Raw genomic sequence first — 16,750 nt, 5'->3', positions numbered from 1 at the left:
CAATGAGCAAAAGAGAGCCATCATTATTTTACAAACAGTGCTTTGTGAAAGTCTGTGTGCACTTCACTCGTGATTAGCCATGCAGGCCACTCCATAGCATTAACTTCATGCAGTAAGTCCTGAGTGGCGTGTGTTCTGCGATGCATGGCACTCTGGAAACACACACCATATTATTCTCAAGCACCGATTTGTTTTAGAGCGAGGACAAAGAGGGCCCTTCTCTCATCTACCTTTGTGAGTAGGAGCGAGCACGAACACACTAGTGATTGTCCATTGTCCTTTGTGTAATCAACGTTTCCTCGTGAAAGGTAACAAAGCCTGAACATGCTGTTTGCATTCAGAGCCTCTTGTTAGCTCCGCCTTGCAGCATGCTGCTAAAACGCCAGTTTGCAGACAGAATATGTTTCAAGAAATCACACTTTTTTTTAACAAAAAAACACAACTTTTAAACTTCACAATGATACATGCATCCCTTTCATGTACCTATTAGCAAACAATGTCACCCTTTTCACGCTAACAGAAAGAGTACAGCCTGTGATATTGACCTAATTCGCATCTTTATTTGGCATTTACAAGCCACTTGGCCATTAGACTAGTGGTTTATTAAGTCACCAGAACCACGTGATGGCAATGTAGACTATATCACGTTCCCATATATATTAAAATGTATGTGAGTTAATAAACACTTAGAGGGTGCTAGGAGGTCCCATGTCTAAACACCCGGCACTAACCATCCTTGGTCGCATTGGATTGTTGCTTGCAGCGCATCAACCAGATGCATAAAACCAGACTGAGAGGCGGGAAGTTTAACCCAACACTCTTCAATCCAATTCTGTTACAAGAGGCCCCCCTGGTCATGGTTTGTCCTAAACCATGCATGTCCTCTGGTACCAAGTGGTAGGCTCCCCCCCCCAGCCCTCCCGGCATCTTACTCCTCCTCCACCCCATCAGTGCAGGAGAAGCTATGAGCTTTTGAGTTACATCTGCTAGTCGGGTCACACGTAACAAGATGAGAGACACATTTGTTATTTCAACTGTTTGTATCTCCTGACAATTTTCAGCGACCCCAACATATAGCAGGGTCAGCCTGAGGTATCTAAAGAATGACGTTTCGAGAGATGTCCTTCTGAAAACGTTGAGATGACAAATGTCGTGACCATGAAAGCTTTGAGGATGTGACACATTTTGAATGTTAGGACATGTATACGAGGTGGCAGGAACTTCACTGCATTTGACATGTTACCCTCATGATATTGAAGATAGCGTCAGTTTACTCATTCACCCTCCTCCTTACAAGAACCCATTCCCAAGTGGAAACGCGCTTGGACGTTGTCCCCTGCAAAATGTTTGGGAAGTATTAAAACCTCTTGACAGATGAGTTAGGCCCCCTGATAACCCCCTGGTGGTGCTTTGCAGATTCTCTACCTGCTAATTGGATCCTGTGATGCTTGGCTTCAGAAATCCACATTTTTATTTCATCTGGGCGTGGCCCTGGTTTCTAAAGTGGTGGCCATTTTTGCAAAATGATTGGCCATTTTACTCCGTACTTAGCAGTGAGAACTGCTGTTAAAAATGTACAACTTAGTGCATGAGTGATATAAAAGTTACTTTAGGTTCTTTTTTGGTCCTATTAGGTGCAACCACTTTCACGTCGCCTTGCTGCATCATACATTTAGCTGTTTTAACTGCTAGCTCGTTATATTCTTCTCTGAAGTTGTAGCACTGACCGGACATTGATTGAGGTTATTAATGTATTAGTATTATTTTGCATAGCACCTCACATTGTCATTGCCTCATCAGGCTGCTAGTTATTATGTGTCAATTACTATATACTATTGTCTGTCAGTTAATAGCCCCTGCCACCTACTAGAATGCGACTTGACTGCTTACCTTTGCTGCTCCTGGAGTGTCAAATGCGCAAAGGGATTTGCTAGGCTAGGCATTTGGCATGTAATTGTATTGATGAGTTTAGGCCAGCAGGAGTGGACATTGTTGCCCACACTGGATACTGCCCAGGAACCACTAACAGCCCCAGAACCACCAGGAAATATAATCACAGCAGGTATAAAGGTCGCGAAGAGGTTACCAGGATGGACAGCCATGGATCACTGTTGCTGGTGATGGGAAGCGTGTCGGTCATGAACTGGATGTGGTGTTTTGGGGCTTTATCAGGGCATCAAGCTGTGCTAGTAGTCTTGCTGATTTGATTATATAACTGGATTAACTCAATATTCTGATTTATTTTTCAAAGGAATGCTAAGTGCGTAATGGAACTGTGGGTGGAAAGGTCTTCGCTATCCGTGCCTGCTTTCTTCAGCAGAGTTAGGATCTGACCAAGTCTGATTGTTCCAGGGAAGGTGACTGGAGCAAGAAATCCTCTGGCCAAGTTGAGAAGGGATCTGAGTGCTTTTTCAGAGTAGATCATGATAGTTAAATGCAAATTGTTGTCTCCAGTCCCCCTCACTGTCTTTTTGAGGTACGCCAATGCAATGTTTAGATTAAGGTATGCTCCAAACCTGTCCTGTTCAGGTGTTATGTCTGGTACTGCCGGCCCCCTTGATAGATACTGGACTTATCAGGACACCACAAATCTGCCTTGAGGTTTCTCCCTATCCCGCTCCTACCAATGTCCTGACCCATGTCACCTCTCCCCAGTGGCAGTGCAGAAGGTCATGGCTTCCTGTCTAAGGGCCAGCTCCCAACTACCCCTACAGAGGGCGCTGCAGCATCAGAGACATCGAAGGTTTTGCCCCTTAGATGCTCTGGTGCATTCTTCCCTGTGGCAGTGGGGCGATGCAGCTCACAAACCCTGCCCTGCTCCTGGTGAGAGTACCAGAGTCCTTGCTGTGCACTCCTTCCCTTGGCCGTCTGCATGCTTGCAGGGCCCTTTGTTGGTCATAGCATCGTGCAGACCTGCAACAATAGCGTAATTGTGAGGAGGCCGAGAACTATTTATTTGCAGTGAAGTCACCTGTCAGGCTGTCATTTCTCCAAAAGTTGTTGCATTGATTTGTATCATAGAGTTGTGTGCAAAAGGGGACTTTTTTTGCATTGCACCAGAATCACATATGTAATAAATGTTCCCACACTCTATACTCATGTTAATTTGAACCATATAAGATGCTCATTTTTGATATCATGTACTTTGTTCAGCAGCTGTAATGGCAGCAACACAAAGAATCACCTACTGGGTGTTGCACAAGCACTTTAGTGAACCTTCCACTTAAAGTGTGAGAGTGTTAACGATCACATGTCCTCTGTCCCTGTCTCTTCAGTGGACGACGCTGTGCTGGACAACGTCAAGCAGATCTTCGGCTTCGACAGCAACAAGAAGAACCTGGTCGATCCGTTCGTGGAAGTGAGCTTTGCTGGCAAGATGGTAAGCGGAACTAGGACGATCACTCGGTTATTGATTACCTGTGTCTGGCTCACTACAACAGTCCCATAATATTTAAGAAGGAAAGTACCACAGAGAAAGTATTCTCTTTCCTGATTTCTTTGCCCTTATTAAATCTTCATTATATTTGTGAGTTTAATATTTGCTTCACCTTATCAATAAAAGGACTTTTGTGTATTTAGTGAAGGGATACGAAATAGTCTCTCTTGAAAGTAAGCAGAGATAAACTGTTCCCTGCTTCATGCATGGTAACTTTTCAGGTCAGACTGCTGGGCACTGCCAGCCACAATTCCCCTAAATCTTGGTACTGGAATGGGAAACAACACTTATAACGCAACTTTTACAACGCACTACCTTTACAACTAAACTTTTACCACGCAACATCCATTACAACGCATGCCATTACAACGCAACCATTACAACGCATGTCACTACAACGCATACCACTACAACGCATGTCATTACAATGCAGTCATTACAACGCATACCATTACAACGCATACCTACACTATCCAACACTTACCCTACTGTTGCACCCCCTGGAGTTAGAATAGCAATTCTTACCCCTACACTATCCAATACTTACCCTACTGTTGCACCCCCTGGAGTTAGAATAGTAATTTTTACCCCTACACTATCCAACACTTACCCTACTGTTGCACCCCCTGGAGTTAGAATAGTAATTTTTACCCCTACACTATCCAACACTTACCCTACTGTTGCACCCCCTGGAGTTAGAATAGTAATTTTTACTCCTACACTATCCAACACTTACCATACAAGCAATGTAATGGTATGCGTTGTAATAGTATGCGTTGTAAATGTAGTATGCGTTGTAGTGGAATGCGTTGTAAAGGTAGTTTCAAAGAATTCGTTGTAATGGCATGCGTTGTAATGGAATGCGTTGTAATGGATGTTGCGGTGTAAAAAATGCGTTGTAAAGGTATGGGTTGTAAAAGTATGCATTGTAACGACATACATCCTACAGTAATAAATAATGCTAATTGCCTTCGTTCCAAGTAGTGAAATTCGGAACATTGTTCTTTCAACAAAGCTTCCATCATTTGCTACCCAGAGCCACTTCATGCTCCCATAGTCTGCTCTTCTCTGGTTACCAGTCTGCGCTTTTCTTTTTCTCTTCTTCAGTGTATGAATTTATCCGAAAAATCTCTCAATTAGTTTGTGCGTAGAGCTCAGAAACACCGGGCAGAGATCGCTTCTTTGTGTTTCTGAGCTCTGCTGTCTGCTGCTCGTGCACTAACTCGGAGAGTTTTTGAGTTAATGTATCGTCTGAAGACGCAAAAAGAAATGCACAGACCCCTTCTGCGGCGGCACAGCGCAGAAAACTGGATCGTGGTGAAATAGGCGCATAGAAAGAAATGTGAAATGTGTGCGCGCCTTGTGATCCCACTTCTGACACCAACTGCCTTTTGTGCCGGAATTGGTTTCCCGACCACCTTAGAATGATGGCTCAAGGGCTGTTGTTTATTTTTGTGCCCCTCAATGTTAACTGTATTGTTCCTCCTAATTTGTACATCAATCTCATAAATCAATGCAATGAAAAATTGATGCAAGCCACTGAGGCCTACAGCCCTACCGTGGTAGGTCTTTGCCAGCCGCTACTAATTGAAGGTGGAAAGACCCTTGAAGCCTGCCATTTTAAACAAGGCTGTAACTAGGTTGATTGAACATATATTACATATATTATTATTATTATTATTATTATTATTATTATTATTATTATGCTGTTTTATAGCGCGCTCCATTACTGCCGGAGTATCCTGGCGCGAAAAGAAAAAACAGAATAAACAGCCTACCCTACACAGAACAAAAGCTAAAAGGCTAGTCGAAACAAATGGGTTTTCAACCCTTTTTTAAAAGAGATAAAGTTCACCGTAGCTCGCAAGGATAGAGGGAGCTCATTCCAAGCCAAAGCGGACTTCACCGCCACTGATTGCCCTCCCAGCCGAGAAAGCCGGAAGCGCGGGACCTGAAGCAGATGTTGGGCGGCAGAGCGCAAAGGTCGCTTAGGAGAGTAGCGCCTGAATCGTTTCATCAGGTAGGCGGGACCTTGTCCATAAATGGCTTTGTGGGCCAGGGTCAGGATTTTAAAAGTAATCCTCTGGGAGACGGGCAGCCAGTGCAGGCTCTGCAGGTGATTCCTAGCGCTAACCCGACTGGGGATATTACCCAACAGTCTGACGGTAGCGTTTTGGATCACCTGGAGATGTCTCACCATATAAGCCGGGGATCCACTCAGCAGGCCGTTGGCATAGTCAAGTCGCGAGAGAATTAAAGCTCTGGCCACTGACTCTCTTGCTGAGGCAGGCAAATAGGGAAAAAACTTCCGCAACGCCTTAAGGGTCCCGAAACAGCCCCCTGCCAGCTTCTTGATGCGCCCCTCAAACCGGAGGTCTTCCCCGAACCAGACCCCTAGATTCTTGGCGAGGACATTGACTGAACTGGGCATCGGGAAACCGGCCGGCCAAAGTGCTTCTTTAAAATTAGGGGGGAATTGACCGTAAAGCAGTATTTCCGCCTCGTTGCACTTCAGTTGCGCGGAGGCTAACCAGTTGAAAACCGCGGATAAACAAAACTGAATCCGCTCGGTATCTAAGACATCACTAGGCCAGGTGAACAACAGCTGCGTATCATCGGCATATGCGATGATTTTGGCCCCCAAATGTTCGGCAAGCTCAATCAGGGGGGTCAGATATACATTAAAAAGAAGAGGGCTCAAGGTGGAGCCCTGCGGGACCCCAGTCATGATGGGCTTAGCCGAAGATGAAAAAGGAGGGAGCCAAACCTGTTGTGATCGAGACGAGAGAAAGGAGCGCAGCCAGTCCAAAGCGAGGCCAGCAACCCCAATGTCCGCAAGTCTAGTGAGGAGGTGTTGGTGAGGCACCGTGTCGAACGCGGCAGAGAGGTCCAATAAAATTAGAGCTGCTCTGCCGCCACCGTCCAGACACTCCCTAACTGCCTCAGAGATCTCCACCAAAGCAGATTCCGTGCTGTGCGCAGCACGGAAACCAGATTGAGCAGGATGGAGAGCCCCAGATGATTCCACAAACTCATTAAGCTGCCGGAAAGCCAGTTTTTCTCCTATTTTTGCCATAGCCGGGAGCAGAGAAATTGGACGATAATTAGCCAGCACTTCAGGGTCTGCTCCAGCCTTTTTCAGCAGGGGAAGTAGCTTGGCTTGTTTCCACTCAGCAGGAACTGTGGCTGTTTTAAATGAAAGGCTGACGATCTGCGTCACTATGTACATATGTTCACATGTATCCCTCGTGCTGTTCACTGAACAGGGTTTCCATTGCAGTTCTGGTTGATAATAGACATTCATTGCGGATTCCACATAATTAAATATATATATATCCCTGAGCAGCTTTTTCCATGAAAGTTTTTTGGCCGTGCCAGAAAACACGCTGCAATGATAAAATAAATATTGTCCGATCGCTTGCTCTTTAATTCCTCGCTCCCTTTGATCTTTATCTGGGGCTATTTTCATTTGTTCCAAATCAGATTAGCTCTTAGAAACTTGAATCGCATGTTCCTTCTTATTAGCTGTATTCTTTGTATAATGATTCTTCTCATAAGATAATTGTTTTCCATGACCTCCAAATTTGGTCTTGTCCTCTTAAGACAAGACAAAAAGAACAAGCATTGAATTTGTTCGCAGACCGGGATCGCCAGGTCTGGACACGCATGGCTAAACGGGACCGAGAGAGTGAATGAATGAGAGAGATTCAAAATGAGGAACATGTCCTCCTATTCCACCCAGGTCTGCTCGGGTCTGGGCTTGTGGTTCCCCAGCTTCTCCCAACTGGCAAGACGGGGGAATCCCTTCTGGCTAGGGTCTCTCCCGCTCTCCCTTGGATCAAACTTTACTGATGAACTTGGATGCGAGCTGGTGAAGATACATGGTGGCTTTGCTAACGCTCTTCCCTACCACCAGCCAGGCCAACCCAGAGCCCAGAAGCCAGTTTCATTCGTTGGCACAGGGGCACAGCGGGGGCAGACAACTCAAGCAGCCCTGAACCTGCAAGTTGTACCTGGGTATCTGGATGGCAGTCAGGATTTCGCCGCTGCTGAGTTTTGAAATAATGACAAATTTTGCTTTGGTGCAGTACAGTTTTTTTAGAGAACAGTTGAAGTTAGATGCTAGATTATGAGCAGTATGACATCAACGAAAATTGATATGTCTAGGGAAAAGTTTATTTTGGTCCTGGGTTATGTAATGGTGTATGAGTCTTTGCATTGGGCTGAGCTGTTTGTCTTCTTTTGAGGAACAATAGATGAAGTTGACTATTGTTGAGTTAGAAGAAGAGCATATGACTTTTATTATCAAACATTCAAAAGTGGACTCTAGATGGAGCAAATTTGTCTATAGTGGCACAACCACAAAATGGTCGAGGAGATCAATAGTTTTCCCTACATTCACTTAAATATTATTTTTATGCACTTATTTTTGTCCTCTTTTATTTTTAAGTGTGTTCAGTTGTAATTTCAGTAGGTTCTGTTGTGCATTTAGACAGCATGAACATGCAGGGCGGAACTCAGCTGCCAAATGTAAAAAACTGAACTAAGAACCTGATTTTGATCTTTGCGGACAGGTTACTCTGTCACAACAGTGACGGATATCCTGTCCGCTGAAAAATAATTCCTATTATATTCTATGAGATTTATATTTCAGTGGATGGGATATCCGTCACCAATGTGACGGGGTAACTCCTCCGCCAACATCTCAATCAGGCCCTCAATCTAAAAACATGTCCATCCTGCTGGAGTCAGTTAGTTAGCACGTTTCATGAAAATAAGTCACCACGAGGGACTACATAGTGTTAGGGTACTTAGGGGTCTATTCCGCCCGCCATCGCCCCAGGAAATTGGACTGCCCGCTAAGGGTGCGGCGGTCCCGCATGGGCAATTAGGATGCGCCCGCCACACTGGCGGGCGCATCCCTCATTTTTTGCATTGCGGCGGGCGGTGATGTCAGCAGCACCCGCCGCAATACAAAAAAGGCATGTGGGCATCTGCATGCACAACGTGGCAGGCACAGCGAGGTGCCTGCCACGTCGCCCATGCAAATGCAGGGGGGTACCATAGGTACGCCCCAAGTGCCCCCCCTCTACTCCCACAACATCCTGGGAGACCGTAACGGGCCCCCAGCTGAGGAAACCGCATACCTTTCCGTGGCGAAAGGCTGCTTCCCGCTGCCATCATAATATGGATGGCAGTGTCTAGCAGACACCGCCACCATATCAGGCCCCTATTTCGCCCAATCACCTGTGTGACCGGCAGAAAACCGGTGGTTAGTCTGTCTGTCTACCGGGGTCCCCGCGGCCATACTAAGATGGTGGGGGCAATGGCATGCGGGCGGAGGAGAATGCCGGGCGGATCACCACCGCCATGCGGGCGGTGGCGATCCGCCAGACATTCTAATACACCCCTAAATGTTTTGAAATCCAGATATATGTATTCATTTTAGTTCTGAAATATGTAAAGGAAAAATACATTGAATTTTCCAATAAATATATTTAATATAAAACATGTTGGATCTCTCCCAGCTCTGCAGTAAAATCATGGAGAAGAACGCAAACCCACAGTGGAATCAGAGCATCACCTTGCCAATCAGGGTAAGTCAACAGTAATTTTCTTTTATCAGAAGACTGTATACATTTTGTATTATCAGAAAGCTGTATATTGTAGATGGTGATACCTTTTGTACAGAGGAAAAATAACTAATTCTGAACCTTTTCTATCCCCTTATTTCGAAAATGTAATATTGAATTTTTTGTGAACTTAAGTCAAAAAAAGTGAACAGCGAAGTGTAAAGTTCCATATCCAGAGTCACAGATTTAATATCTATACACATTTACAGACAGATATAATTTAATGCTATGGACAATATGGCTGGTTTGGAGCAGACCGTGATATATTTCATGAGGGGGTGTGGCATGCAAACAGAGCAGCAAATACATGTACTTTTTAGGTCTCGCCTATTCCATTCCGCAGGAATGAATATGCGAGTCTAATGCCGTCAAATCAAGACTTAAACCCAAGCTCCCCAAAAGCGGATTTCCAACAGTTCACGTGAATCACGTGCCCACAAGCACGCGCATTTCCCCACATGAAAGGCATCAGCCTCCCTCCCACAGGCTTCCCCAGCGTGCGCTCGGCCGGCCTCTGCCAGTTCTCCTCCCCTAATTATTCACTTCACTTTTCACGGCCGCAGGCCGTGACTCGCATTTCTACTCCCCCCTGGTCTCACATCAAAGGCATCAGCCTCCCAAGGGCTTCCCTCCCACAGGCTTACAGGTTTACTCACTTCCCCTCTTCCACTCATAGCCCGAAGCCGACCCAAAGGCATTGGAGCGCTTTATAGAGCAACAGTTACTTCACACAAGGACATGTTCATAGCCCGAACCCGACCCAAAGGCATTGGAGCGCTTTATAGAGCAACAGTTACATCACACAAGGACACGTTCATTTTTGTAGGCACGGGGAGAGCAAGTCTGAATCACAGGACGTTCAATGGAGTTTCCAAACGCAGCTTCCCAATTACAATGCCGGAAGCTCAGGCCCGTGCGCCATATCCTCTCCCGGTCGGCACCTTAGAGGCTGGCGGGACATTGGCGTGGCTAAAGAGCAGCAGCCAAACACGCAGCGTTTATACAGAGTCCTTCATTGCTGGAAATGTACTGCAAACATGGAAACTGCACAGGGCCGTGTTACAATCTCAAGTGGGGGCTTCCCCGAATTCCACGCAGAGATCTCACTCCACTCCATTGTTATGGTCGGTACCTTAGAGGCTGGCGGGACATGGGCGTGGCTAAAGAGCAGCAGCCAAACACGCAGCGTTTATACAGAGTCCTTCATTGCTGGAAATGTACTGCAAACATGGGAACCGCACAGGGCTGTGTTACAATCTCAAGTGGGGGCTTCCCCGAATTCCACGCAGAGATCTCACTCCACTCCATTGTTATGTTTTATGTTGTTAGTGTACTCATTGTATGTTCTGTCATGGGCATTTTGTTTTGTTCAGCTACTTTTTGGTGTATTACTATTTTGTATTGCTCATGCACGAGCACATCCCCAAGCCTTCTGCCTGCCTCCTGCCTTGTTGCCTAAGCCTCGCATGACTTCAAAGGCTCCCCCAGCGTGCGCTCGGCCGGCCTCTGGCATTTCTCCTCCCCTAATTATTCTCTTCACTTTTCACAGCCGCCAGGCCGTGACTCACTCGCATTTCTCCTCCCACCAGCCCATCGCAGCCTGCCCAGCCTGTGCCGTCTCTCCCTACCCCTTAACCCTTCACCCTGCCCCCACCACCTCTTGATATTGCTTCTTGTTCTGGCGCTGTGCTTCGAAACTGTATCGAACAATGGAATCCTACCATTTGTCATTTTTTTCAGGCTTCCCTCCCACAGGCTTCCCTCCCCGCCCCCCGCCTGCACTCCCCAACCAGGCTGCCATTACTTGCGTGCTATTATTTTAATATAATACAAGTTGTCCGTGTGCCCCACTTTCTCACCCAGCATGTCCGTGTGTCCCACCTCCTCACCAAGCTTGCCTGTGTGAAAGGCATCAGCCTCCCTCCCACAGGCTTCCCCAGCGTGCGCTCGGCCGGCCTCTGCCAGTTCTCCTCCCCTAATTATTCACTTCACTTTTCACGGCCGCAGGCCGTGACTCGCATTTCTACTCCCCCCAGCCCATGTAGACACCTCCTGCCTCAAAGGCACACATCAAAGGCATCAGCCTCCCACAGGCTTCCCTCCCACAGGCTTCCCTCCCCGCCCCCCGCCCCCTGCCTGCACTTCCCAACCAGGCTGCCATTACTTGCGTGCTATTATTTTAATATAATACAAGTTGTCCGTGTGCCCCACTTTCTCACCCAGCATGTCTGTGTGTCCCACCTCCTCACCAAGCTTGCCCGTGTGCTCACCTCCTCAAACAGCCTGCTCATTTGCCCTCACTTCTAACCCAGCCTGTCCGTGTGCTACAGCACCTCATCCAACCTCAGTGCCCCTTCGTTTCCTTGACGTCTTACATAAGACTTTAGCTAAGGCAAGCCTGTCCGCGTGCCCCACATGTAAATGTCCACGTGTCACTCCTCACCAAGCCTATCCGCGTGCCTCACTTTCTCATCCAGCATGTCCGTGTGTCCCACCTCCTCACCCAGCTTGCCCGTGTGTCCACCTTCTCAACCAGCCTGTCCATTTGCCCTCACTTCAAATCAAGCCTGTCTGTGTGCTATAGCTCCTCATACAACCTCAGTGCCAGCTCCACCTCAGGCTGTCCGTGTACTCCAGCTCCACCCCAGCCTGTCCGTCTACTCTTGCTCCACCTCAGCCTGTCCGTGTACTCCAGCTCCACCTTAGCCTGTCCGTGTACTCCAGCTCCACCCCAGCCTGTCCGTGTACTCCAGCTCCACCTTAGCCTGTCCGTGTACTCCAGCTCCACCCCAGCCTGTCCGTGTACTCCAGCTCAACCCCAGCCTGTCCATATACTCCCGCTACACCTCAGCCTGTCCGTCTACTCCAGCTCCACCTCAGCCTGTCCGTGTTTCCCAGCTCCACCTTAGCCTGTCCGTGTACTCCAGCACCACCCCAGCCTGTCCGTGTACTCCAGCTCCACCCCAGCCTGTCCGTGTACTCCTGCTCCACCTCAGCCTGTCCGTCTACTCCAGCTCCACCTCAGCCTGTCCGTGTACTCCAGCTCCACCTTAGCCTGTCCGTGTACTCCAGCTCCACCACAGCCTGTCCGTGTACTCCAGCTACACCTTAGCCTGTCTGTGTACTCCAGCACCACCCCAGCCTGTCCGTGTACTCCAGCTCCACCCCAGCCTGTCCGTGTACTCCTGCTCCACCTCAGCCTGTCCGTGTACTCCAGCTCCACCTCAGCCTGTCCGTGTACTCCAGCTCCACCTTAGCCTGTCCATCTACTCCTGCTCCACCTCAGCCTGTCCATCTACTCCAGCTCCAGGGGGCTCGTGTGCTGGGTGGTGCAATCCTCACCTCAAGCCCTGCCTCCTCCCTGCACTACCCCCTGGCGCGTTTGCAGAGGGGGATGTAATTTCCCTTGAATACTGGGGGTCTCTGGGACCCAACTAGCCCACCAGGTACCTCCAGTAAGCACCACGGAGCTGCGTTGCAGAGTGTTGTGAAAAGGGGCGTGGCCTAATTACACCTCTCTCCCTGGTGCATACTGGAGGTTCCTGGTGGGCTAGTTGGACCCCAGGGATCCCCAATATGCAAGGGGACTTACTTCCCCCTCTGCAAACGCGCCAGGGGGCTGCCTTGCAGAGATTTGTAAAAAGGGGCGGGCCTCATTACACCTCTCTGCAACACAGCCCCCTGGTGCATACTGGAGGTTCCTGGTGGGCTAGTTGGCCCCCAGGGACCACCAGTATGCAAGGGGAATTAGTTCCCCCTCTGCAAATGCGCCAGGGGGCTGCGTTGCAGAGAGGTGTAAAAAGGGGCAAGCCTTTTTACACCTCTCTGCAAAGCATCCCCCTGGCACATACTGGAGGTTCCTGGTGGGCTAGTTGGCGCCCAGGCACCCCCAATATGCAAGGGGACTTAATACCCCAACTTAGAACGCGCTACGGGCGTGTTTGCACAGTGGTGGAGGTAGGGGGCGGGGCTTGAGGTGATATGTGTGCAAACATGCCCTGTGGTGCGTTTTAAGCTGGGGAATTAATTCCTCCTCAATCCAGAGGTCCCCTAGGGGCTAACTATTCCAACAGGTACCTCCAGTAAGCGCCACCGAGCTGCGTTGCAGAGTGTTGTAAAAGGGGGCGTGCCCTCTGAACACCTCTCTGCAACGAAGCTCCCTGGCGCATACTGGAGGTACCTGGTGGGCTAGTTGGCTCACAGGGGACCTCAGGATTGCACACATGTCACATGTCACCTCAGGCCCCACCCCTTCCTTCACTATTGTGCACAATATTCCTCTAAAATCAGCCAAACTACGAATTCCGATTTATTCACCTGTTATCAGGAGAGACGTCAGTGCTGCATCTTTGAGCCCAGTACTGATCCTGAAAAGTAATTCTAACCATACTTACAGTAAGTTGAATTTCCTTCCATAGGCCAACATTGAATGGTTTCACTTGGAAATTCTTTTAAGTGTGAATTTTGGAACTTTAAAAATTCCTCTAAAATCAGCAGAACTACGAATTCCGATTTACTCACCTGTTATCCGGAGAGACCTCAGAGCTGCATCTTTCAGCCCACTACTGATCCTGAAAAGTAATTCTAACCATACTTACAGTAACTTGATTTTCCTTCCTTAGGCTAACATTGACTGGTTTCACTTGGAAATTCTTCTAAGTATGGAGTTTTTGATTTTTAAAAAATTCCTTTAAAATCAGTCGAACTACGAATTCCGATTTACTCACCTGTTATCAGGAGAGACCTCAGTGCTGCATCTTTCAGCTCACTACTGTCCCTGAAAAGTAATTTTAACCGTACTTACCAGCAACTTGAATTTCCTTCCATAGGATATCATTGCCTGCTATATAAAATATATATAAATTAAAAAAATATAAAATAAAATAAATAAATATTACAATTTCAATATTTTCAAACCATTTTTTCAATTCATATTAAAAATATGTAATGTAATTTAAAAAATAAAATATCTAAAAATAAAAACTTTAAAACAATGTAGTAAATCAGTATTAAAAAAAATAACAATTAATACATTTAAAAATTATCATTTACAAAACCTTTGAAATTCACTGAAAAAACCATACGTTTCAGCCACGTTATAGTTAGGAATTAGCAGTTAAAAAAACTTAGAAATTCACTGAAAAAACCATAGATGGTGGAATTACTGAATAGGTTGTTGTAACTGGTATTGGTATCTCCATTTTTTGAAAATGTTAGTTTCTATTTTTGAATGTGTGTATCAAAGGTTATATTACGCTGAGAGGAGGTCTGCCACTCTATCGCAAGGATGATGTCATCAGTGATATCATCAGTGATGTCATTTGAGATGCCATCAGTGACGTCATGAGTGATGTCACTGACCATGTCATGAGTGATGTAATATGTGACGTCATCAGCAGTGCATTGCGGGTCCGCGAGTTATACTTAGCTGAACTAACTATAACGGGGGAATTTCAATGGTTTTGTATGAGTGAAATGTCCAGCTAACTATAACATGTGTGAAACCTATGGTTTTTTCAGTGAATTTCTAAGGTCTTTTAAATGCTAATTCCTAACTATAACGTGGCTGAAACCTATGTCTTTTTCAGTGAATATACATATATATATATATATTACTTACTGGTGGTTACCAGTAAGTAGTTATAGTTAGGACTTGGGGCCCCATTAGGATGGGGGAGGATCGCCCCCGCTGGGCCGGCGGTAGCCACCGCCGACCCGGCGGGGGTGATCTGCCCGTCATTCCTGCTGCAAAGACCCCCATATTACTATGGCTAGCGGGTTCGCGGCGGACGGAAAGACCGGGTTCAATATGGTGGCGTTGTCTGTTAGACTCTACCAACCATATTAAGATGTGGGCAGGAACATGCCTTGCCGCCACGGAAAGGCATGCAGTAATTTTTTGCGTGGGCCCACTGTGGGCCCCCATTGACTCTGGGAGGTGGTACCTATGGTACCCCCCCATATTTCAATGTACGGTGTGGCAGGCACCGCGCGGTGCCTGTCACGTTGTGCATTGAAAAACACAACATGCATTTCTGGCATTGGGATGTGCGGGACCGCCGCACCCTTAGAGGGCGGTCCCATTTCCCACTAGTATGGCGCACGGACAAAGTCCGCCCACCATACTAACGAGCCCCCTAGTTTCCATTGGAAAAGCGTTTTTTTGTTTTGCTATTAACTGTGGCATTGTTTGACAGATCTTCACAAACCTTTCAAAACTGGTTTGCCACTCACTTCGGCTGTTGGGGTGGTGCTCAAAGCGAGGCCTGAGAAAAAGGGGGGCCTCAAAACGTGTTTTTCCCTTGCAATTTCCCATAGGGATTTTAGACAGCAATACATCCTGAACCGCTGGATGGAATTACACCAAATTTAGCTGAAAGCTAGATCTTGGTCCAGAAAGAACCCTTTTAGATATTTGGTGTAAATCTGTTAAGTAGTTTTGGACTTATTAAACAAAAGATTTATGTATGTCTAGGGGATCGAATCCTTCACGGATCCGACAGATCTCATGGTGTGATCTGATTGGCTGCCACCACTTCATCCAAGAAGTGGTGGCAGCCATCTTGGGACTCGGACTTGCTGAATCTCCCAAAAAAATATTTAAATAATAGACATGTTGGCAGGGTAGGAATACCCTAACCCCCTAAGCCTAGTGGTCCGGTCCCATAGGAACCCAGCGGGGGCCCAAAACCTTTTTTTTTACATTTTCCAGTGGATTAGTGGAGGAAAATAAAATAAAAAAGTGCGGTTTCCCATGCTTGTTTTTACTAGCCCCTCAAGTGGGCCAGTTCCCGGGGTAAGGGGGAATTACATGTTTTTATATTGGGGATAGGAGCAAATGCAGCCCACCTTCCTGGGCCACTTTTGCCCCAGGGGATGCCACCACCCCGGGGCCCGACCGATATTCAGAAGGGGAGTTAACTATAACTTGCGTCTTGCCGTGGACTGCTAATTACCCACATATTACATCAGTCTTGACATCTTCTATTACATCATTGATAATATTTCTGCAACATTTGCAATACAATTAATGATAAGAAAACTGTGCCTGGGGGTGGCGCAAGTTATAGTAACTTTAGAGCATGAGTTATAGTTTCTTGAGGTAAGTATAACTAATAACTATACGTCCTGAATTTCTATGGATTTCTGTGTGTCCATGTCATCTTTGTTTTTTATAGTAAATATATATATATAAATATGATTCTTCAAATGAAAACAGTTTTTACTTAGAGGCATGTTTGAATAATCCCAAATATACATTGCAACTAGAAAATTCTTCTTCACTAATGATGTGTTTTTTTACTGCTAATATGCTATTATAAAGGAAAAGGAAATACAGTTTTTGAGTATTTAACTGTTTCATGAAGCTCTATGTTGGCTGTTAGACAAGACAAAATAAGTTCCATCCAAACTAACGTGTTGGACAGGAACGAAATATAAATTTCACCATGTATCATGAACCCACTATTGAGCTATTACCCCATGTACTTACAATCTAATGACTTAGAATGTTACAGTGGTATAAGTTCCAAAGTATTCCGTAAAAGATTCATTGACCATTTATCATGACTATAAATGTAAACTTTTCAAACTTTTGTGAATGCTGATGCAGCATATTGTTTAAAGTTACCTTTTAAAAGTAGAAGGGAGATTACCATAATAAGTGTGTCTCGGCCTATTT

General features: G+C 46.5%; 1 protein-coding gene across 1 annotated transcript in view; it reads left to right on the top strand.

Moving 5' to 3' along the window:
• Positions 1–16,750, top strand: part of DYSF (dysferlin) — a 1,070,125-nt gene that overhangs the window by 463,023 nt on the left and 590,352 nt on the right. The window contains exons 13-14 of the mRNA XM_086960107.1: positions 3,276–3,379; positions 8,965–9,033. Coding sequence (XP_086816233.1) covers positions 3,276–3,379; positions 8,965–9,033 — 173 coding nt within the window. The remainder of the gene's footprint in view (positions 1–3,275; positions 3,380–8,964; positions 9,034–16,750) is intronic.

The sequence above is a fragment of the Lissotriton vulgaris genome, chromosome 3_1 (assembly GCF_964263255.1).
Source record: "Lissotriton vulgaris chromosome 3_1, aLisVul1.2, whole genome shotgun sequence".
Classification (NCBI taxonomy): Eukaryota; Metazoa; Chordata; class Amphibia; order Caudata; family Salamandridae; genus Lissotriton; species Lissotriton vulgaris.
This window is presented reverse-complemented; position numbering and strand designations above follow the sequence as displayed.